This window comes from Anomalospiza imberbis, chromosome 2 (genome assembly GCF_031753505.1).
Source record: "Anomalospiza imberbis isolate Cuckoo-Finch-1a 21T00152 chromosome 2, ASM3175350v1, whole genome shotgun sequence".
Lineage (NCBI taxonomy): Eukaryota > Metazoa > Chordata > Aves > Passeriformes > Viduidae > Anomalospiza > Anomalospiza imberbis.
This window is the reverse complement of record NC_089682.1, coordinates 61455092-61478494: the sequence shown is the minus strand read 5'-3', so window position 1 is coordinate 61478494 and position 23403 is coordinate 61455092. Positions and strand designations below refer to the sequence as shown.

General features: G+C 42.0%; 2 protein-coding genes across 3 annotated transcripts in view; both read right to left on the bottom strand.

The window, feature by feature from the left end:
- ALKBH8 (alkB homolog 8, tRNA methyltransferase) overlaps positions 1–23403 on the bottom strand; it is a 262866-nt gene that overhangs the window by 156083 nt on the left and 83380 nt on the right. The window lies entirely within an intron of this gene.
- On the bottom strand, positions 1965–23238 carry SLC35F2 (solute carrier family 35 member F2). The gene is made up of 8 exons (XM_068181373.1): positions 22823–23238; positions 16581–16756; positions 15903–16030; positions 10583–10742; positions 8828–8984; positions 7984–8036; positions 7106–7260; positions 1965–3329 (listed from the first exon to the last, which is right to left on the bottom strand). The coding sequence occupies exons 1-8, from the start codon at positions 22987–22989 to the stop codon at positions 3111–3113; spliced, it is 1215 nt and encodes a 404-aa protein (XP_068037474.1). The 5' UTR covers positions 22990–23238; the 3' UTR covers positions 1965–3110.

Genomic DNA, 23403 nt, shown 5'->3' with positions numbered 1-23403 from the left:
GCTCATGATTGATCACAGAGCATGTGCAGTTTCTCTCTGTCAAACCTCCTAAATTGATTGAAATAGATTGTTCCAAGACAAGCGTATATATAACACAATGAAATATCCCACAATAAATAGTGGGAATGAATGGTGCTGGAAAGAACTGATATGCTTGTTCCAGACATCACATTGTACAGAACTGAGTATGTGCGACCTAGAAAAGGTCAAAAACCTTAAAATAGCTGATGTCCACAAGCCCATCCTCTCCTTCAAGCTGTAGAGATGTTAGGACTCAATTAGTGCCACACTAATTTCTTACTTCCCAACATACCGTGACATTTTGATGCCAGATAACTTTTGCTGTTTTGTAACCAAACCTTGGAGGAATGCTGGATGACACACATTTTTATTTGGATTCTTGTGTTTAATGCAAGTGGCAGATGGATTTATTTTTTTTTCTCCAGCTTATTCCAGAAAGATTTATTTTAAAGAGGCACCTTGTCTCAGAGGTGCCATTGGATCTGGCATACGTGATTCGTTAACCGACCATTTGTTTCCCCACGAGCAATACATGTGTCACTTGTGCTCTGAAGCAATGCAACTTTCTTCAACAGTCTGCAAGCACTTCCTTCTGATTCACAGGACAGACAGCAAAGATGACTGATAAATCTGGCCCCCTCCCAAACAAAGTAGGTTCAAGGGACCAGCACCTTGTGCTGAGAACTCTTTAAGGTCAGGCTTCAAGTACCTCATGTGCCCAGAGCTTGGACCACACCATGGTGCTGGTTTGTGATGCAGAACTTTTCTGCAAGGCAACTTTGCCTCCTCTCCACCCAGACAGCCATTCTACGGGGATGCAGTAGAAATTTAAGGTGATGAAAGGCAGGACACTAGGTGTGCATTACCACCAGTATGTGGCTGGCCACCGTCCCAGGCTGCTGGAGTAGGTGCCTGCATCCAGCAGGATCACACGGAGATAGATGGAAGCCATCGTGAGGATGGCAAGAGCACAGAGTCATTGACAGAAGGATCAATCTTGTCCTCACTGAGAGCTTGAAAGACCTTCTTGGGGGCATTAGCACATATGAATCTGAGCTACCTCACAATATTCCAGGAAATATTTTGCATGGCTAAAATCACAGCATAAGAAATTAAATCACAGCCTGTATCTGTGAAACAGTTTTAAAGTTTTCAACTCAGAATATAAGTGTCAAATCACTAAGGTGTCCCAGTGTCCGTGCTGGGAAATCTAAGCTGCTCAACACTGCTCCCCTCTCCTTGCAGCTCAGCAGAAGCCCTGTCTGGCCCAATTTACTTGAATCAGATTCCAGTCAGATTTTAAAAGCCTTGGAAGGAAAAATCCAGGCTGTGGATTTTAAAACAACCAGCCCATGTTTTACACAATTTTGGTTTCAGTGGTCTATATGCTGAGAAGATGAGCTACTGCCTGAGCACCCACACCACAACACAAGATGGTCCTGTGTTTTGAAGACAGGCCAAAGCCTGAGCCAATACACACTCCCACGCACTTTCAGATAAGATCTACATTATGTTACTGTGTTCTGATGTTACTACCACATAATTTTAGAAAATAAAATAAATACCGTTCCCCCTCAAAAGGAGCATTGTACATAGGAGAGGACCCCAATGCTTTCCATAAAACATGAGCACGTGTTCACACTTCTGTGCATGAACGACACAGTGAAAAAGCAGCAATTGTTGCTGTAGTATCTGTTGAACTTTTGTTTTCCTTTTGTAAGTAACAATCAGGTAAGATTTTTCCTGGAAGATTTTGCTTGAATAAACTACAACAGAAGCAAAAATCCAGACTGTGTCATTTGATCACCAGTATCTTCAGAAAGTGTCTATTTTGTTCTAGAGCAAAGTTTAGCCAGTAAAAGACTTAGTTGAGAAAATTAATGAAAATAATTTTGAGCAGTAAAGAAATCCTAGCTTAAAAAAAGAAGCAAACCAAGACCAAATGTTCAGCTGCTGAATACTTTATTCTCTTTTTACTTCATACACCTGAGCTCTTAAGGCTTGTACAAAATATAAAATAAAATAAAACCCCAGTATGGTTTTACTGATCTTAAAACTGAAGCCTTGTATTTTTTCATCATTTATTTTAAGTATAAAGAGGGGTATGAAAATTGCCAGTCTATCTACTGAAAGCACCTAACCTTTTGGATATTATGTCATTATTGTTGCCATGAGAGTTGGCTTAAATTATTCAAGTTCTTGAAGAAATGCCAACTTTATTACAACTCTTTCAGCAGAAATATGTCCCATTTCAGGGAGAAATTCACTGAGAAGTGAACATCTGTTCAAACCTTTTTGCTTTCTCATCCAGAAAAAAAAAAAACACTTTCAGTTCTACTGAAGAGAGGAAGAGCCTGCCTTTGCCTCCCCCACAGCTAATAGGAATGCACCAAAGAAAAGGCCACTGAGAGAAATAGGAGGAATTATAAAAACACATATTCAAACTTTCCATACTAGCAAAATTCAAACAAAAATACATATTGTAGCCCCAGTGGTGACAGGGAGTGCAGCAATATGAAGAGATGAACATTTGGGTGGAATGTAGGCAGCAAATCCTTCCACAGAGGAATGAAGTCCACTGGCACATAGAAGGTGTGTGGATGTACTGTGGCTTGCAGAAACAGGTCCTGTGAGAAGCTGAGCAGCTTTTGCAAGATGCTGTCTGAGGGCACCCTGCACCGAGGGGTGGAACCCATGAAGCCCTCAGACAGCATCGTGCAGATTTAGGTCCCTAATGCAATATAAAACATATTTGCTCCCCATTAAGTGACCTGGGAGCTTGCTTTGGCTTAGTTTTTTTCCCGAAGCATTTGTTGTTAAGTTAATTAAGCACTTAAAAATAACAGTCTCTCACTTTCCAGAGACTCCACATAAATACTAATCTGTCTTCATCTAAAGGCCAGATTTTCTGCAAGGGCAAATCAATACAGTTTCACTGACTGAGGATCTGGCCTTAAAAGTCTATCAAGTGCATTAAACCCAGCACAGTATGACATGTGCCTTGGCAGTAGGACAGTTCTCTGGATTAATATTTGAGGGAAATTTGGCAATTAAAAAAAAAGGCTCTGTTTTGAAGTGCTGCCATTTCTTTAATTGGTGCTGACCACCACAGTTTCTCCTCTGGTGAACTGCACAGTTAGGGCCGGGGTTTCGCCGTCGTTCTCCTCCAGCTTTAGTGCCACGTTGTCCAGGCCGGAGCTGCTGGGCTGCGGCAGGGCCACGGGTTCTGCTGTCCGAGTAGGAGTGGAGCAGTACAGGGTGAAGCCCACCATGATGATAACAAAGGACACAATGTAAAGACCTGAAAACTGGCAGAGGAGAGAAAGAGATGTGTTCAGTCTCGCCTGATGCAAGAACATTCCAACACTGCCTTGTTCCAAGAATGTGAAAGCTACCCTTCCTTGTAAAAATTATTTTAATGATGATTATCACCATGAGCTGGACTCAGGTCTGAAAACCAAAATTCAACAGCTCTATTTTCTTAAAGACTTGGGCCACTGGCTGATTTTCTCTGCACCTCACTCCCAAGACTGTTGGACAGGGAGTTTCCTCAGGTCTACATACAAGAGTCTTAACAGAGAACAAATGGGTGTAAACACAGTCACGCAGAATCAAAGTTGATTACTCACATGAATACTGAAACACTCTACCCCTAAGAGAATTTTGATCCAGCACATGCAAGTATTTGAGGTTCTGGCAAGATGAATCTCTGTACTATTGCAAGTCACCAGAGCAGTTAATTCTCTGCACAGATCTCTTAACCATCTGCAGGGCTAGATGAGTGTTATTGGTGGATCAAAACCAGTTTGCTCTCTACACCAAACAGGTCCTTGAGGGGACAGAGGCTGGGGCTCCTTTTATAGGATTAGCATTTGCAAGCTGTGAAGAGTGGTGAGAGCTAAAGAGTACAAATTGCAGAGGTACATCAGGCACTCTATTGTTCATTTGCCTGTTAAAATTCCAGTAATTGCCAAGATTCAGCCACCTTGACAGAAAGACAAATACTTACTACATAACACCACATTCAATAACACCAAGTGAAGTTATCCACAGACAGGAACAATTTTCAGCATGTTTATTAAAATCCTCCATATTCCCTTTGTCAAACCACACTGATTAAATACTAGGAGGAAGGACCAGCATATCCTACACACCTCTGTCAATATCCGCTAACCTCCTTAGCTTCCTTAGACATGCTTCAAAAATATGTTCTAGTTTATCAGGACAAAATGAATGGTAAGACTTAAGACAGTGGACTCTCCTCCAAAAAAGACTAAAGCATCTACAATTTAGGCACTGCAATTCCTAGCTGGCAGTCACTTGGCTTGGAAACTCTTGGATGGCAACACACAAAAGGAAAAGCAGACTGAAACACAGTGGCCTTGTGTTAAGTGCCCTCTCATCTCACCTTGTTGGCTGTTTGCCTGGAGGAGCTTGGACTCAAGCGCTTGCCCCACACAGGAGGAAGCATCAAGCTCTGAGCTATCCCAACAGCAGCAGCAGGATCGCCCATGGTCATACCTCCCACTGACCTGTTCCCAGCAAATGGGCAGAGCCTGGGGCTGGATCCAACCACCTGCACAAATTCTCCAGCCTAAGGCCCTGAGTGAGCATGTGCCTGGACAGTCACAGGAACTGCAGACCCCTCTTGCAGCACAGTGCACACAAGGCTGAAGTCTCTCTGATCCTGATGAGTCAATTCCTCCAGGAGTGGATACAGTCACCCAGGCAGGGTGCCAAAGCTGTCGCAGTGTAGCTGTGACTCAAGGCCTGTGTGTATCTTGCATTTATTGACACAGGTGAGCATTACCCCTGCTGCTCTATCAGACCTACACTCTTTTTTCTTTTGAGGAGAACTTAGTGGTTTTTTCCTGGGTTTTTTCTTCCTTCTTTTTTTTTTTTTTTAATTTCAAATATTGCAACAACTTTATTGCTTCAGAAGCTGATTTCAGTCATACTTTGTGCAGCTGATATCCTCATTGCCACTGCTGAGCCTAGAGAGTACTTTAAATGTTACTGGAGGATTGTATCTCCATCTAGTGTCTCTGCAGTATACTCCCTTCTACAGCAGTTTATACAACGAGTGCATGGGAAGATATTTCTCAATATCTCTTGAGGGATTACAGGTATCTATTTAATGAGTTCATTAGGAAGCATAGCAAGGATTCGTTATGGAGCAATAAGAAAAAAAATTAAAAGAGTTCAAAACAGGCATGAAAAATTCACATTTCACTTGAAACAGACATGGCTGAGGCCAAAAAAGTTAAGTGCATTGGCAAAACACTGTGCACAAATCAAAACTTTATCAATTCCTGGGCCTGGTCTCTGCTGCAGCCACTGATTGTGGTCCTTCTGTTTGTTTGTTTCAGAGCAGGCTCAGACCATGGCAATTCAGAGTTCTCCATGGCTCTCTTCACTCTACAGCCCAGCCAAGCCTCCAGCAGCTTGTTGTGAAATACCATCTGATAATGGGGAATACAGAGCAATTCCCCGTATTTTTTTGCTTGTAGATTCCTGTATCCAGAGTGCTTTTTATTCCAGCAAACATCCTACTTGGTTTCTTTGCCCCATAGGTTAAGAAACTGTATGGTTAACTTGGCAATAAGATTTTCTACTGCTAAGAGCCATGTCAGGATCAGGCTCTCTCAGTTCATGGTTATCTCAGATAACAGATGAGATAATAGCTTATCTGAGATCCTCTGATTACTAAAGATGCGGCATTATTGCTCTCCTTTTTGTTACTTCTTTGTTTCTAACCCCAGATGCAAGTTCCTATTTCAATAAATATCTGAAGTTCTCTCAACACAATCCCAAAGTCTTTGCCTGTTTATTTTTCCTTTGGTACCAGAATATCTCAGTGTTAGAAATTATGAGATGGCCTACTCCCAGAAAAACCTCTTCGCAAAATAAGCTAAAAACCCAAAAAATAAAAATTTAATATATCCCTTCCAAAGCTCTTCTTCCTCTTCACTATTATGAATATAAATTTATAATCACTTCTTGAGTTAAGCTATCTGGGTGCCAAAATCCACATTTGGAAGTGACTCAGAAAGGATTTAATTGTTAGACCATAAGTATAGTTTGCTTCCTTCATTCATTTTTAATGGATGCTTTGTAGTTTGGAGCAAAGTCTGGAACCCAAAACAAGGAGGAAAGCTGAGCTAAGAGACTCTTGAAAAGGAAAATCTAGCTGCTGTCAGACCCTACCATTACCAGACTCTGCACTGCCTTCATTTTCAGAAAACAAATCTAACCTAAAAGCTTCTGGCTGAAGAGAAAGAAACCACATGGATTAATACTGATCAAGTTCCCAAGCAAAATTCACAAGCTTCTCACTCTCACAAGCCCTTCCAGTCACCGAGCGGCTGACTCAATTACTCAAATTACTTTAATGAACTAGGTTCTCACAAGTGATTCTGGATGGAAAGTGGAGGGTGGAATAAAATCCTTTCAGCACTGTCATTTAGCTCGATCAGACACTGCCAAAAATATTTTAGAGCACAATAAAAGTAACTGCCTTTTGAAGAGTGTACAGAATAATACATTTATCAGTATTTTTTCAGATCCTTTAGTCTCTCCTTAGCAGCAGCCCTGAGAGAGCTTGATTCTCATCCCAAAATGTTGGTAATGAACTGATGAAACTTCTGAAAGAAAATATTATTTTCTGAAAATCAAACTGGTCTTCTTTCAGACACCAAACACCTTTCAGGACAGGGAGATTCAAACCCTCTCCTTCGACATTTGGAGTAATGAACCAGATCTAACATACAGTTCCACAAAGGGCTTTCAGTGAGAACTGTATTATGGGAACACTTTGGGAAATTATTTACTATATCTTAACACTAACTTATTCCTTCAAGTGTGAAATGGTTTGAAAATGGCTCTCTGGCTAAGGCAAGGCTCTGTCATTAACTAACATGACTCCTCCTGACTGACACCTGCCAACAATGAATCATAAAAGCTGCAGAAATGTGCAGATGCAAACGACTGTCCTGGGACTTTTAAGAACATTATACTTTATTTATAATTCTGGAGTAGAAATATAACTGAAAGAATGTGAAAGTGAAGGAATGAATGTACTCACCTTGTACAAAAACAAGAAAAGCCCAAGGAAGAGACTGTAGAGATCTGAAGTCAGAATCGCCAGGTTGACAGAGGTTGCGCTGGTAACTTTAATCACAACTGGCATGAAGTTGTACAGCCCAAACATGCACAGGGCAAAGGCTGTGAACAATAGTGCTGCAAAACAAGGTGACATGTTACTCCTCAGGCACAGAACTATGATTTTATAGAGCACTGATATTCTTCAGATGCCTTGAAACTATGCATTTTTATCTCCTAAAAGATAGGGGAATGTACATGTAAGAGAAGCCTGGAAGATTACCTTGTATTGCAAGAATTACTGTATCTATATAAGAAAGTATAGAAGATATATGTACATATGTGTGTGTGTGTATATATATATATATATATATGTATATGTACATGTATATATACAAGTTCTCATTCATTCCTACATAACATAAGAGCTGCCTGAAGAAATTTAGAGCCACACCTCTGGATAACATTTAGTTCTGGTCAGGTCAAAATGTGTAAATTTGTCCTGTACTTCATTTAGGAAGGACAACAGAAGAATGTTCTTGTGATGTTTCAACAACAAACACGTCAGTAATTAAACAACAAACACTCACAGTAATTAAACAGGCTTCATTTTTTTACTTATTTCAATTTACTTTGAAAAATTATTTCAAGTTATATGTAAAATGCCAAACCTATTTTAATGTTCACTGCTGCAGACCCTCTCTCTTTGCTGAGTTGCAAAGTTTGAAGAAAATAAACTTGTGAAATATAGTATTAATGCTGCTTGTTATTCAGAGAAAGAAGAGTCCCACCATTCAAAGTCTAAATGACTACAATTTGCCAGTGTTCTGTAACATGCACATTATTTTGTCATACACATACCAATTTTCCAGTTCCACTGAATTTTCATTATCTCCTTATGTTCCACAATGGCTCTAGAGTTAGAGAAAAGATATAATATAGTAAAAAAGAAAAAAAAAATCATACTAAAATAGAGAATTTAATTACCAAATAGATAAGAAACTTTTGATCTATAAGCCATTCATTTTTTTGTTTCAAATTTTACTGAATGACACTAGCTCAAACATCTAACAAGCATGAAAAAAGACATAAAAATTAAAGTGCCTGAAAGTCAACAGCACTGTTATTTAACTCTTATGCCTTCTTCACAGGCATTTTAATCCTTCAGCAATTCAGTTTTATTTGATATACCATCTGAGGAAATTATTAACTATAATGATGAGAAATGAGGACTATATAATTCATTAGACAGACATAAGTGCATCTGGGCTGTTACTCAAATATGGTTATTTGTAAGAGTATACATGGTTTCATTTTAAACTTGAGTTTATTATGGAAGATCTCGTGCTAACAATTATCTCCTAATCTTTTCCACAGAGAAAATTCTTTAAGAAATACATTCATATGAACAGTCCTCAGCATAGTGAGTGTCCTCCCAAACATCAACAAAATAAAAAATACAGCCAAGTATCCTGTGTGTTCAACTGCAGGAGTTCAGCTTTACAACTGCTGCAATAAGCATAGTGCAAATAAAAAGGGTATAAAACAGATGCTGATCAGCAACAAAAATCAATTCAAGTGGAAGGACTCCGATAGAGGCCACATACAGATGCAACCAAGAATTAAATAACATCATTTCAGGGTACAAAAGCAATCATCTGTAGTATATTCGTTATTAGTTTTAAAATAAATATTAGATCCTTACAGCTGTAGACCGCTGATAATAGTCCCAAACAAGCCCACCATTCCTAGAAACTCCACTCTGCTCAGATTTTTCACAATGTATTCCTCACTCACATTAGAAATGGCATACAAAGAAGCAGCAAGAAGCACTAAGACATCTCCAATCACCACGTCACTACCTGTACAGAAATATTAATCCACAATAAGGGCAATGCTGCAAATACTTTTTAAGTTTCCTTAAAAAAGCAAGCAAATTTATCTTGAACATCTCTATCTTCCTAGCTCATTCCAGGGGAAGGAAACCCTTCCTGTATGCGCAGAGGAGTGTTTGAGCACAGACTCTGCTGCCCATTCACCTCACCCTGCACAGTGTGGAGTGAGCTAAACCCAGCATTTACATCTCATCCCAGCCAAGACCCTGCTGTTTTATCTGGTCCAATCCTACTTCTGCTGACCTCAGGCACTGTAGGGAATTGAGCAAATTCCCAGTTAGAGATGCTCTCTGTATTTTGAGAATATTGTCCCCACTTTTGCAGTAATGCCTGATTCAAGGCTTGCTAAAATCAGCCTATTGATTTTGGAGGGACCTGGACTCAGCTTCAGGTTGATGCCACATCCTAAGTGGGCACTGCAGACGGGTGGTACCGTGTGTCCTGCTGCAATGTATTTATACTGCAAACAGGACTCCCTGTGCTATGATCACTCATCATTAAATGGCTCTGTGCATCAGCTAAGTACAAGAGGATCACTGCTGTTTAAATCCTTCGATTGGTTTAAAATTTCCTTCCCTAAGCAATCACTAAGAAAGTATGTCTAAAATATGAGGGTAAGCAGCAGTAAGGATCCCCAGGTCAGCAAATAAAGCACAACTTCTTAATGTCTCAGGGAAATGTTCTCCTCCTTCCAAGATACTTGTACCACATAGCAGTAAAACTAAACTTCAGTTTGTCTTATGTCTTACCTACAGTAAAGCCCCAAAATAACAGCACACAGTCTTATCTCTGTGCTGTCTGATGAAGGCAATGCCCTGAAATTTACCTTCTCACCTAGTTCCTGGCTCTGAAAATTCAAAATTCTTATTCAAAATAAGATGGCTATGATATGGGTTGATTTAGGTATCTGTCATAGAGAAGACAAGACCTGCCCTTATCTGCACCCAGCTGGCTCCTGGCACCAGAGCCCACAGCCTCCTTCACAGAGGTCCCAGGAATCCTGGCATCCTACCCCATCTCCTCTTGCACTCCTGTGGTAAGCCCCCACTTTCCAGGCTGTGACCTTGGGGACACATGGACCATTTCTGCTGGGTCTGCCAAACAGAACTCTGAGAAGTCAGCTGCTGTGAGCAACTTTTCATGTATTACTGGTACCCAGACAAAATTGCAAATCAGAGAAGTCTGGCTGCCAGCAGGTTGATACTGTATAAACAAGGTTTGCAGGCAGAGGCAGCTTCTTCTGTTAAACCATCTCACATGACAGTCAAAGGGAACAAGCTTTCAGGAATGAGACTTTTCATCACACTGTCTAATGAACAGCAGCAAAATTTAAACTTAACACAAGTGGGTTTTTTTTAAGGTGGTAGAAATATGCAAACATACAAGCAAAGAAATTCCACAGATCCCCATAAAATCAACATCTCCTCTTCCTGGACAAGAAATAAAAGTAGCAACAAGTTCTCTTTTAAAACAGACTGTATCTGCTCCTATTTCTGCTTTACAAGTTCCTGCCCACAGCAGGAACCATCTCTCTGCTCTTCCCCCAACAATAAAGGACTCCTTACCTTCACCTTCCTGCCTCCCTGACAAAATGTCTGCACCCACCATTGTTCCCACACCCAGCAAACAGATGGCAACAGCAACAAAATGTATCAGCCTGTATCTTGCTCGGAGAATGAACCACGACAAAGCCATCAGCATGGGAATTCCAAAACAGTCCAGGAGCTGTGTGTACAGAAAAAATGAGTTAGAAACACACCCCAAATCTGGACTGCAACATCCTGAAAGCAAATGCACAGGATCTTACTTCCAATCATCAGATGTTAAGGAAACCTGCAAAGCAGCCCCAGTAGTTTTGTTTAAGAGAGGGGTGAGACCCACATTTCACCATTAAAAGCATTTTGCCAGTGAAGGAGGAGCTGGAACAGGGGTCCACTTTCTCTTGATAGAAAGTGCTGATTTAGAAAGTCTTCTAATGATGGATCTAATCAATCTTTGCAGCTTTACAAATCAATGCTACGATGTTGCTCTGAAACAGCATTGCTCCCCGGGGCTCCATGTACACAAAGCAAAAATATGGAACTACTGATGGTACAAGTAATCTGATTTTACATTGACGTGACTGTGACAAGGACCTGACCCTGCAGCTTTGGGTTTGATGTTCTGACTTATCTTTCCTTTCTTTATTTTTTCTGTAAAAGTTTATATGTATTTTTGCTTTGCTGTTAGACCCACCCATAGAATCAAAAAACTGCTTGGATTGGAAGAAACCTTAAAGTTCATCTAGTTCCAACCCTCCTGCCATGGGCAGGGATACCTTCCACTCAACCACTCCAACCTGGCCTTGGACACTTCCAAGGACCTTCTACCTATTCTCCTTTAGCATAGGAAGCAGCAAGAGTTAGCTGTGTACTTAATACAGAAGAACACACACTGCAGCATAAGACTAGCATATTGTTCTAAAATAATCAAATACCATTGAGACCACTGTGCTAATCATCATTGGTTTAGTATTTAATTCAACAAAAAGATTTTGTTTCTGAATTTGTCAAAGGAAAGAAAAGGTGTATTTTCTGACCTGTCTCAGTAGAGTGCCACAGAACTACATGGGGAACAGCCTACAGCAGAACATACAGTCAACTTCCCAAAGATACCTCAGAAATTGCTCTCAAATGTCAGCCCTTAAAATTTGGCCTCTTGAAACCCCAACAAAATATGTCCAGATCAGTAGGACTGGGATATAATCCCTGCAATTAAGACAAGAGCCCTCAGTTCTTAATGTTTATTTCCAGACTCTGTCTGCCTCAGTGCACCACTGCAGTCAACTTCTGTGCTGTACCATTTCCCCAAGGGCTTCAACCAAACTTGTTAACATTTTGGTGATAAGTCTGGTTCTTCTTGTTCATAAATATACAAAGTAAAGTCTTAGAAGCATAGTGCTAAGAGCAGCTAATAAAGATTAAATCTTAACAGTGCCTCTAATCCTTCCATCTACTTGTCTTTGCTCCTTGGATTGCCTCCAGCTTGTCCAGTTTGTAAAGTCTATGAAGTATAAGAGTACTTCTTCATGCTGTATTATGAGACATTACAACTACCTGAGTCCCAGCACATGATACCAAGTATTTCAATACAACTTTATATCATGGAAAATATCACACTGTGACCTTCTATCTTGTCACAGGTCTTGTTCTCTATCTTCCCTTTAGTCTAGACTCAAGAAAACCTCTAACATTTCCTTCAAATTTGACTCTTTTGACTAGTATCAAACAACAAGAAATACTACAAGCATTAGAAAGGAAAATTTTTACCCCTCTGGTGGTAGATATACCACCAGAAGGGTAAAAATAGACATACTTCTTCTACTAATAAGTAAGCTTTCACTTCCCAATAACTGAGATGTTAGCATGTAGCCTTCCAAACTCCAAACAGTTTTTCAACCCAAACAGAAAGAGTAGAAACCCTTTAAAAAATATCTTAATTAGGATACAAGGGAGTAGTACATAATGAGCCAGAAGTTTTTTCAGTAATGCCATACGGGTAATTGCTGCTTCCAGACCAAGAACACCCTGGAGAACCACAGCACCGTGGTTAGAGGACTTGCAGCCAGGACAAAGAGGCATCAAATGATGAGGAACACACTCTGGCAATCTGTTCCAAGAGACAATTACCCTCAATTACAGACAGATGAAATCAGATTTCCAGCTACTGGATCTTACCTTCCCTTCATCTAGTACATTACAGAGCTCTTCTGTACAGGATTAAGATCAAAGAGGTGCAAAGCAGATATAATATCATGATGAATTGTGTCAATGGAACCAATTAAAAAATAGATTTTATTTATTGAGGTTTTACAACATTTACAGCAGTACTGTGGTACTGACTACTATTTCCAGTAGAGCCTCTTCAAACTCTCATGTTATTCAATTCTAGCCTGTATTTTTAACAAGGAGGGGGAAGAAACCAGATAACCTAGTGATTTGATTTACAAATGTTTTGACTCAAGCCACGCTTTGGCCACAATGTTTATAGGAGGTTTTAAAAGTAGGGTAAATTATTGAAAGACATTTTAATATAATGGTTAATAAATTATCATAGGCAGTTGGAGGTCATTGGTTTGCTTATAATTGCCAGCTTCAGACAGCTTTGTAAGCAAGAATCCTCAACTGCTCATCCTGCTCATTCCCCACAAGACTCCCTAAGGGCAGCCTCCAGCTGAGCCCCAGGGGCTCATCCTGTATTTTCTCCTATTGAGGCTAGCACTCTTCCATCAGCTGACAATCTGTCAACAGCTGCCTGAAAAACATTTCTATCTGAATTACCTACAGAGTGAATGCTAAATGTGCCCAATAACCTGTTAAAAACATCAAACCACAGCTATACTGCTTGTTTTTTGATATAAATCACGTAATTGTTATCACAGAATATCCTGAGTTGGAGGGATCTATCAGGATCTTTAAGTCCAACTCCTTGCCATGCACAGGACACCGCAAGAGTCACACCATGTGCCTGTTGTCCAAATGCCTGCTGAACTCTGTCAGGCCTGGTGCTGTGACCACTTCCCTGAGGAGCCTGTTCCAGTGCCCAGCCACCCTCTGGGTGAAGAACCTTTTCCTGATATCCAATCTGAACCTCTCCCAACTCAGCTTCATGCCATAATAAGTGGTCAAACTGCAGCACAGTCAAGTTCTGCCACAAAAAAGGACACTGGTAGAAAGGAGTATCCTGGTACTGCCTCAGCCACAGCCAAACAGTTCAGTTGTGGACCAAAGTCTTCAGTATTTACCAAGAAATGAGAGCTGCCATCCCACTGTTATCACCCTAAAAATCTCCAAACTCCTTCTGTAAAATGCTGGCATTTGATAACTAAAGGGAAACCAGTTCTGCCTCTGTGTGTATGTGTGAGAAAATACATGGAAGTTCCTTGCTGAGCTGAAAAAAACTTATCTTTGAAGCTACATTTCATAGTGGTGAGCTGAAGCTCCAGCCAGACAGCATTTTAACAATGACTACACTCCATTTGGGAAAGTGCCATAAAGCCCTGTGTTGTTTTTATGGTCTCTGGGCATCCACTTACAGCCAGTACTGCAGACAGGCCATCAGGCTGGGTGCTCTGAACCACAGGTACTGATGTAGCTGCAAAATCGCTTGCCAAAAACAAAAAGCCTTGCACTAGAACAAATCACAGGCTTTTGTTGGGGTTTTTTTCCCTGTATCTCATTTCTGACAATGGAGAGAAACTGGTGAGTTCAGAGAATGTGCAAGAAACCTCAGGGCAACAGGCAACTGCAAAAAAAATTGCAATTACTGAACTGATCAGTCGCAAGGTTACCAAAAGGGAAAAAGGCTCAGAAAATGCTTGAGGTTTTTGGATAGGACAATCTATTATATATATTCTTTCTTAATTTCTATGAAAGAAATCATGGGAATAGCTTTACTACTTCTGAGAACTTGGATCAAAGTCCTGGCTTCTTCAGCTGTAAACTGTAAGGTCAAACAGTGTCTCACTTACCAGCTTAACTTGATCTTGAGAGTGAAACAAGTCACTCTTTAAAACTTCAATTTCTTAGGCATTATTTGTAAGGAGATTAAAGACCTAATGAGTCATAACACATAAGTATGAAGTGGAAATGTGACAAAACAATCCAAGAGACACAACTGGTCTTCAGCAGTGCAATGAAAATCTACTGCAATTCTCTAAAGGGAGCCCAGACTGCAGGAGTTTATTGCTTTACAGGGAATTCTCTTAAATATTAACCCCTATTACTTTGACTCTGTAAAACACTGACTCCTTTCCAACTAACAGCCAAGTCTTCATGTTACTATTTTTTTTTTATTCAGGTAAGTGGGACCATGACCCAAGCCACAGATCCCCACCACTGGCAACAGCAGGCATGAATTGGCACAATATGGACACACTCCCTACTTGCTCCTGCGCCATCCTCTCCCTTGTTCCCACAGCAGCTGTGAAGTCACAGAGTGAGTTAACTTGGGCCTGACACAGCTCACTAACAGTACAGCCAAAGGCAGGGTTTACTCCCACTTTGCTCAGTGTTCTGAGTTAGTTTGTTCAAGGAAACTGGCCCTGCAAGCCTGGAAGACTGCAGTTGTAGGCAGGAGGAAAGCATTGACTCTTCCAGCAGCTTTCAAGGAAACTGGCCCTGCAAGCCTGGGAGACTGCAGTTGTAGGCAGGAGGAAAGCATTGACTCTTCCAGCAGCTTTTGTCTGCATAGTGTGACAGAGAAACCCCAGCTTTAGCCCTTCCATCTACAGAGCTTTTTTCGGAACACAAGATTTATGCTAGTGCAACAATGCAGCATCAAGCACTGGTGTTGCAGAGGATGACTACTAATACTTTATTTATGCTGACCTTCCTTCCACCTCTCCCAGAGAGGGCCCTGAACTGCCACATGCAAAAGCCACAAGGCTGGTACCTCACTGCATGGGCAGCAACACCAGCTGATATTCAGTGTGTCCTCACAGGTGGGGTTACATCTCACAACGCCTCCCACAGCTTCTAGGACTAGGCAAAAGATCCACCTCACTGTCATCAAGAACCTACACTGAGTGACTGTTATCTGGTCATAAATCTTTGTGTCAGGAGAAAAAATTGAGTGGCTGTCAGCAAACTCTTAGAAGTGCTTTTATCAAAATAATTAGGGTTCAACTCAGGAGCTGGCACAGGGTAATACCAGCCAATCTTCTCTGCTTCCCGGAAAGGATATTCATGATACAGGATGCTCTTCCCTGTACTGCAGAGAGAAAATACATACTGGAAAGCTCTTTTCAGCCTTAAATAGCTTCCATGTCAGTCCTATGAATCTCATTTTAGAAACCAGTCCAAAACTGTAATAAAAGCAACAGTTCAAAAAGAGATCAGTCCTTACCTGCACACTTGTGAGGGTTGTATATTGGTAGGCTTTTACAATTGTGTAATTGGCTTCAACATCAGCCAGTCCCAAAATAATATACTTCCACCACCTCTGTTTCAAAATCTGCCAAAGACTGTCACTGCCTGTTTAGAAGAAAGCAGCAATCAATATGTGCTTCTTTCCAACCAAATGTTGCACGGGAATTTTGTTTTTTAGAAGCGTAAGTAATACCAAGATTGACTTTGCCTGCCCAATACCAAGATTGACTTTGCCTGCCCCTGCTTAAGATACAATAACAGGAAACACAGCCTGGGAGGAGACAATGCAAATAGTGAAAAGCACAGAAATTCTTCCACATGAAGCAAAACACAGCAAGACTAGAGTTGTCTAAAGAGTAAATTAATAAGAATAGGAGGAATACTAAATAGCCTCTGGTAACAAAGCGTGTTAAAGCTTATTTTTCCCAATATAATATATGATTTCAAACCAAAGAGCATAAAACTAAACAGATATGACATTTTATCAAATTAAATGCACATTTAACCTGTGAAATTAATTTCCATGTGTTGCTACAAAGCAGGAACTTTAAAAAATAGTATGAGTATCGAGGTCTTTATTTTCGAATTCTGAAATGAAAATGTAGAAAGAAAAAAAAAAGATGAACAAGAATCTCCCATCCCGTATTTCACATACCAGTCCTAAATACCAGCATTGTCGTATAAACTAGAAGCAGCAAAAAATAGTTGATGAAACTTTGCAACATTGGAGTATTCACTTGGTATTTGTCTGCCAGGTACTGACTAGTAACAGCAGTCCCACAGATGAACAAGGAGAGCATCTGGCCCAGAATTATCGTTTTCCAAATATGCCTGTGAACATAAAAGACAAAACAGTAAGCTTAGAATTAAACATTCAAGCCTCTAAACAAATATTTTCTAGTTTAACAGGAAAAATGACATTTTTTAGGCTGACACTTTGTATTTTTTTCTACTCCCTACCAATGTTATCCTGTTACCTACAGGTAAGCAGGGTTTTGTGTACTTAGAAGGTCTAGTCTGACCTCAGGATAGCCATGTGAGAAGTGAGGCCAGCTCAAACCATCAGCCATGGAGACTGCAGTTACTTGCAAGGAGCTTCAAACAGGTCACCTGGGCAGTCTCTTCCCAATAGCAGGTCTTATTCTTATTAGGCAAGTTTTGAATTAAATCCTTTGTCCTCCACTGAATTCCATCGTGAGTTTTAGTGAGCTGAGACCTTAGATGAGCAGTACTAAAGGAACACATAAGTATTAATGATAAAACCAAGTAACAGCTCAGTTTGGAAGGCTCTTGAAAGATCATCTGGTCCAACCTTTCATGGGAAAGGGAGACTCAAGGAAGAATATTTAGCGCCCTGTCCAGTTGCATCTTGCAAACACTTCCAAGGATGGGGACTCCAAAACATCCTTCTGGAGGTTGTTCCAGTGATTGCTTGTTCTCACCATAAAATCAGTCTTTCTTATAATAAGAATTATTATAATTAATACTTATTGTGAATTTCTTCAGTTCTATTATATCCTGTTCTGCTGCAATTGAGGATGGAGTCAAGAATGCATTTTGGGTAGAGATCATATTTGCATTCACAGCTCTTCTTAAGTCCCACCCACAGCCAGCAGGGACAAAAAAGAAAAAAAAAAAAAGCTCATGCTCTTTTAGTAGCATTTCTTCACCTAATGTAAGATGAACGATTCCAGATGCTCCTAGACAAACAGGGGCATGTAACTCTATGTATTTTTTTTGGCTTGCTCTTTCTCCTGCCAGTGAAGCTACGGAGACTTGTACCACCCTAGTCTCTGCACATGCACAATATACAGTGACAGGAGCTCAACCCTGTGCTGTCTGTACAGGTCTGCTAAGTTCACATTTAATCTGCTTACTCTGAAGACTACTGACGACAATTTAACTGTCTTCACAAACAATTTGTTACCACTCTAATTAATCAAGCAAGGGAAGAAAGGACCTCATTAGGATTCCACACCTACCCTGTGCCCACATCTCTCCAGGCTGATGTCTGGCTTGACACCCATGTGTCAGGCACACCACCTGAGACTAACACTGGCCGTTTTCCCAAGGTGGGAGACCCCAATGCAGTAAGTACCAGCTCACCCTGCTGTGCTGTGCTGTGCAATCCAGCTGCCAGACAATGAGAAGGGTGTGTTTGACAGTGCTAAACCCAACTACAATCAAGCAATCAATCCCTCCTTTTGGAAGGGAGGCGTCTTCCTTGCACAGACTCCAATGCACCTGCATGAATCCTGTTTTCAATTCAGCCTGACACCAAGCTCTTCTGACTTCGAAAATGCTGCTGGGCACATTCTTCTCTCCAAGTCCATTCTGATGAGACAGCAAATCTCTAAAGTCCAGCCACGCTGGACTTCCAAGAGATTTGAATCCCATGCTTTACTACAGCTTGCCTTGCCAAACCCAGGAATGGTGCACATTCACACTCCGAAGTATTGTATATCACGTGGATATCTTGTAAGGTACCATTCTCATATGAGTATGTAAGGTATCCATTCTCATATGAGAATGTAAGGTATCCATTCTCATATGAGTAACTCTAACTGGTGTGTGAAAGAAAAACATTCTCATTTCTAAAGAGACTTCTAAATCTGTTGGGGGGGTGGTGGGTGGTTTTCATTAAAAATAGCAGGAGAAAAAATTGAAGCAACCTCACTTATATTTTAAATTATTTCCTTTTAATTTCTTTATATTCTGGTCAATTATCTGATTGTGCTATTTAGTGAACAACTCAGACGCATTCTGGCTAATTATTCTGGCTGATGCAGAAATATCTTTTTATGGTGACATAAAGTATTTAATCAGTTGCCATTAGAACAAAAGTGCAGTAGCTTAACTAAAATTTCAAGCAGGCATGGATGAGGATTCTAGCTTGCCCTTTGCCAGCTCTGCAAACTCTGGCTTTTTTGCAACAGGTAAAATGACAGAAGACCCACTGAAATTCAAAGGAAAATACACTGTGGTGAACAACATACAAGAACATGATTTAAGGCATTTAAAAAAACACACATATACTTTTTATTATTCAAATAAAGCTTCTTGCCCCAAACTAGCAGAAAAAAACTTCTTCTTCACCATTGGCACTCAAGGAACACAGCCAAGTCTTTAGCAGTTTATTGGACCAAATTCACCCTGCACTTGGACTAGCTAGGAGGAGAGTGTGGAGGTAGGGGTCAGACACGAAGAGGGGCATGACTGGGCAAAACTGCTGCAGTTTTACTGAAGCAAAGCTTGTGTACTGCACAAAATGAACTGCACTCGTCAATACACTACCAGGAGAGGTCAAAGCTGCCTGGGCTGGCAGAAGCCCTGATCTAGACACAAACTCCTCTTCACCCACTTGCTGGGTGTTGCCACAGAGAAGGGCAGAAGCACAGGCAATACCACCCCACAAGTTTGTTTAAGGAGGCTCATTTAACATGGACTTATGTGTGGTAGGGCTTTAAACATTTTTGTCTAGGATATGAGTTGCAAGGGGAAACTGCTCCTCCTGAGCTACAGCACCTTCTCTACAGCAAAGGTCTGGACTCTACATGCAGCATTCTGGCAAACTGGATAGCAACCATGTTCCAATGAGAGGGTAAAATGGGGAAAACCTGCTGCCATTCAAATTTGTTAACAATTGAGCTCCAACCATCATTTACTGAAAACAAGACAGACCCATATGCTCTCTTGCAGTGGAGTAACTCCACTAAGGTGATCCTCAGCTTTTCTAATAACCAAATTTCCCCAGTTCAAAGTACCTAAGGAATTATCTCCTTGCATTTCTGCATTTGGGAACAGAGGCAGGTCCAGAACCTCCAGAACTGTTTGCTTTGTGGTTACTGCCCTAGCAATCATTGCTATTTAGTTAATATGTCTTGGCAGTACTACAGAGTTTACTTCGACCGTAACAAAGGTGTCTGACAAAGCAAGCAGGCTTCATCACACCTCATGCCCTTCTCTATTTTTTTGTCTATTTTAATTCAAGGATTGTTTTTCTCAGTTGAACAGATTCAAAATGTTAACATCAAAAAACACACAGAAAGACTTAGTCCACCAACAGTGGAAAACTGCCCTCAAAAAATGTCTTCTGTGAATCCCAAAATGCTCTGTAAATGGCAGCTTTCCCAGCTGTGTGTAAGGGAACAGCCTCTTGCCCTGACTGCTTCCCAATGCCAGGTGGAAGCCTCAGCAGGAAGCAGCAATGGTTTCCCCTCACACCATTTGCCAAAGCATGAAAAATAATTTCTTCAAATTGAGACAACATCACCATGCTCCTGGCATGATGCACTGAGCTCATAGCTTATCTTAAAAAATATGTATGATCTTCTGTAAAACTTCAGAGCAAACTTTAAATCCCACAGTTTGCATTTTACATGACAATTTCTTCTGAGAAAAATGCTTTAAAGACACAAGTTTCCATTCATTCTGGTATTGATATGAGTATCGATGGCAATGACTTTCTTATTAATATTTGATCAGATTTTGAAATATATTAATTATTAACTTTTCCATGCCAGAACTTAATCCTCTCAGCTTTTTTTTTTTTTTTTTTTTTTAATGCAGTGGAAAAGACATTCACTTTGGAGTCTCAGATGATGCAATGTAAGTGATCTGAAAAGGCCTTTCTTTTCTTAGTTTGGGGGGGTGGGTTATTATACCAAGCTTTTGATGTTTGGTAGCAAGCTACTAAGTAATTACTCCTCCCCTCCCTTCAGCCACCCTATCTTAGCTAGCTGTATCTATAGCTTTGAGCAAAACTAAAGTCATTTTGGGACGTTTTAGAGAATGAAAGTTTGCCACAAATTGGTCTAAAGTGAACACCTGAGTAATGTGCAGCTCTTAGTATCATGAGAAATTCAGGCTGGCTTTCCTTGGCTCCACATGAAATGCAGAATAAAAAATACACCAAGATACTAAAATACAATCTATATAGGAGGAAGTTAGAGAAAATTTAAGAAGACCATAGTTAACAATTTTACTGGCAATTAGTTTAGTAAATTCTGTGATTTTAACGTGAATTTTTAACTCATAATAAATACAGCTACTCAAATATTCATTTTATTTATGCCATCAATCTAATATTGACATGGCGAAGCCTGGCAACACTGTTCATGTACAGAGTGTACTTGCGTTCAGCTTTATCTACTGAACCATTCCTAAACAGGGGAGGAAGTGATCTTTTAATTTCAATGATCTCACTTTTTCATGCTAGTGGTTAAGGGAAAATGCAGGTTCAGACTGAACCCATATTGCAACATAATTCGTAATTAACTAAGAAAAACAGAATATATTGTTAAGAACTAACATCATCAGAAGTTAGTTTTTCCATGTCCTGCTTTGAAACTGACATCAATTTAATTTGCAAAAGGTAAAAAACAGAAAAGCACCAGAAATATATTTTCTAATGGTTCTACTCAAAAAAAAAAGGCAGAAAAAAACCCCCACAACAAAGTGGGGTGGGGGGGTAGGGAGGGAAGCCTAGTCCCCCCCTAGTTGATTACATACAACTTAGCCTAGTTTATTACATATTAAACCTTCCTATGACTCAGAAAGGCCTCAAACAAATCTGAAGTGGCTGAGCCTGCTGTCACCTGGAGGAAATAAAAAAGAAAAAAATATCAATTCAGTATCTCAGACAACACTTCTTAAAATTCAGTCAAAGGCATTGATTTTCTTTCAAATACCTTCCATAGACTCACTCAGTGTAGCCTTTGGCAAAACTAATGGCATAGGTGAGGTTACTGAACACTCAACAAGTTTCTGTCTTGCCTTTTGGGTCTCTCCTCACAGGCATGAGGAGTGAAAAGAGAAAAACTTATAACCAAAAGAGAAGATGAGACTTTGTCCACTGGAATAAGGCTCTGCTTGTCCAGCATACACCACCACATAGTCCAGCAGCCAGACTACAGTTTATGAGCACGAGGCTGGCAGGAAAGCCAGCACATCCTTGGCTGACAAATCCTATGCAATAACTATTAGTGACCAAACTTAGAGCTCAAAAAGAGCCTTTTAAACAGGGACTGTTTTTCCCTCTTAGAGGGAAAGTGAAGCTGTTAAGTGGATGGCCTAGAAGTCTGAGGATGCAGTCCTGCTCTTGTGGATGGCAGCGCTTCTGAAGTACCAGCTTGTTTCCACAGCTTGGCAGATATTTTTCCATAAGTTTTCCATGCTTAACTAGTGCTCATATTTCAAGAGATACACCTGAACGAGTCTCTATCCTAAGCTGATTCACGGAAGGAGGAAATGGGGATATTGGTCTTTCTGGACTCCATAGCTCGTTTCAGTTATTTTGTTCTATTACCTTCACTATCCCCCATGACCTGTCCTTCATAATGATGGTGATCGAGGACTACAAAACAGATAAAGTGCAGGAAAAAAACGGAAAACAGAAGAACAAGAAAGACAAATGCATGCGTTTATGTGTGAGAGCACAGTCCTACTTCAATAGTCAAAACGTCACTCGCTAATTCCACGTTCAGCCGAGGCGACCCTGAGCGCTCCCGCCCAGCAGCACCCGCAGACTGCAGCTCGGCGGCGCTCCCGGAGCAGCCCCGGCATCAGAGCGCCCGCTCCCGGGGCAGCGGCCAGAGCTCCCCCGGGCTCCCCCGGGCCGGGCCGGCCGAAGGCTCCGGGCTCTGCTCAGCCCCGCGCACCCCCGGCCGTAACCCCGGGCCCGCACCGCGGCGGCCGCTCCGGCCCAGACTCCCCGCGGCTGCTCCCGGCGGCGCAGAGCTGCTTCCGCATCCCGACCGCGCTGCCCGCCGAAGCGCCGAGAGCAGCGCGGACGTTTCCCCGCTCCTCCCTTCCTTCTCCCGCTCCGGCGGGCGGCCCGGAAGCCGGCGGGCGGGGAGGCCGGCGCCGCGCGGCTCCACGTGGAGGCCGGGGACTCACCAGGTACAGAGCTTGGCCCCGAGCAGCGCCAGCAGCCGGCGCGGAGAGGAGGAGGCGGCCCCGAGCGATCGCTCGGCCCCAGCAGCAGCAGCAGCAGCAGCAGCAGCAGCAGCAGCAGCAGCAGCCGCGGGCGGCGGTGCCCCGACAGCAGCGGCCGCCTCCTCCATGGCGCGGCTGCCCCGGCCCCGCGCCCGCCGGCAGCGGGCAGGGAGCGATGGAGGGCGGGCGCTGCGAAGGCGGCACCCGGCGGAAGGAAGGGATGAGCAGCAGCACCGGGACAGCGGCACACTGCTCCCCGGAGAGCGGCCGAGCCCGGCTTTGTGCCCGCCGAGGGGCCGCCCCCGGGAGGGGCACGGCTCGTGCTGGGGCGTGGGGTCGGAGCTCTCCTGATGTTGCTTCTCCTGGGCGCGCTCCGGCCCTGCCGTTTCCTTCAACCGCTGGGTGTTGGTGGGGGGCTTTAGCAGCGCCAGCGCCACCTTGGTGTTCCCGCTCTCCCGCGGGGCTCCCCGGCAGCAGCCCAGCCTGGTGCCCCGGTGCGGGTCTCTGCAGGGCTACTTTGCCCCCAGCCCCTGCGCAGGCAT

Excerpts from the sequence above, each read along its gene's own strand:
- SLC35F2 (XM_068181373.1), bottom strand. The coding sequence starts at position 22,989 with ATGGAGGAGGCGGCCGCTGCTGTCGGGGCACCGCCGCCCGCGGCTGCT. Across the intron at positions 16,031-16,580 it reads AATGCTGGTATTTAGGACTG|GCAGTGACAGTCTTTGGCAG; the intron begins GTATGTGAAATA and ends TCTTCTAAACAG. Across the intron at positions 8,985-10,582 it reads AGGGAGGCAGGAAGGTGAAG|GTAGTGACGTGGTGATTGGA; the intron begins GTAAGGAGTCCT and ends ATTTCTGTACAG.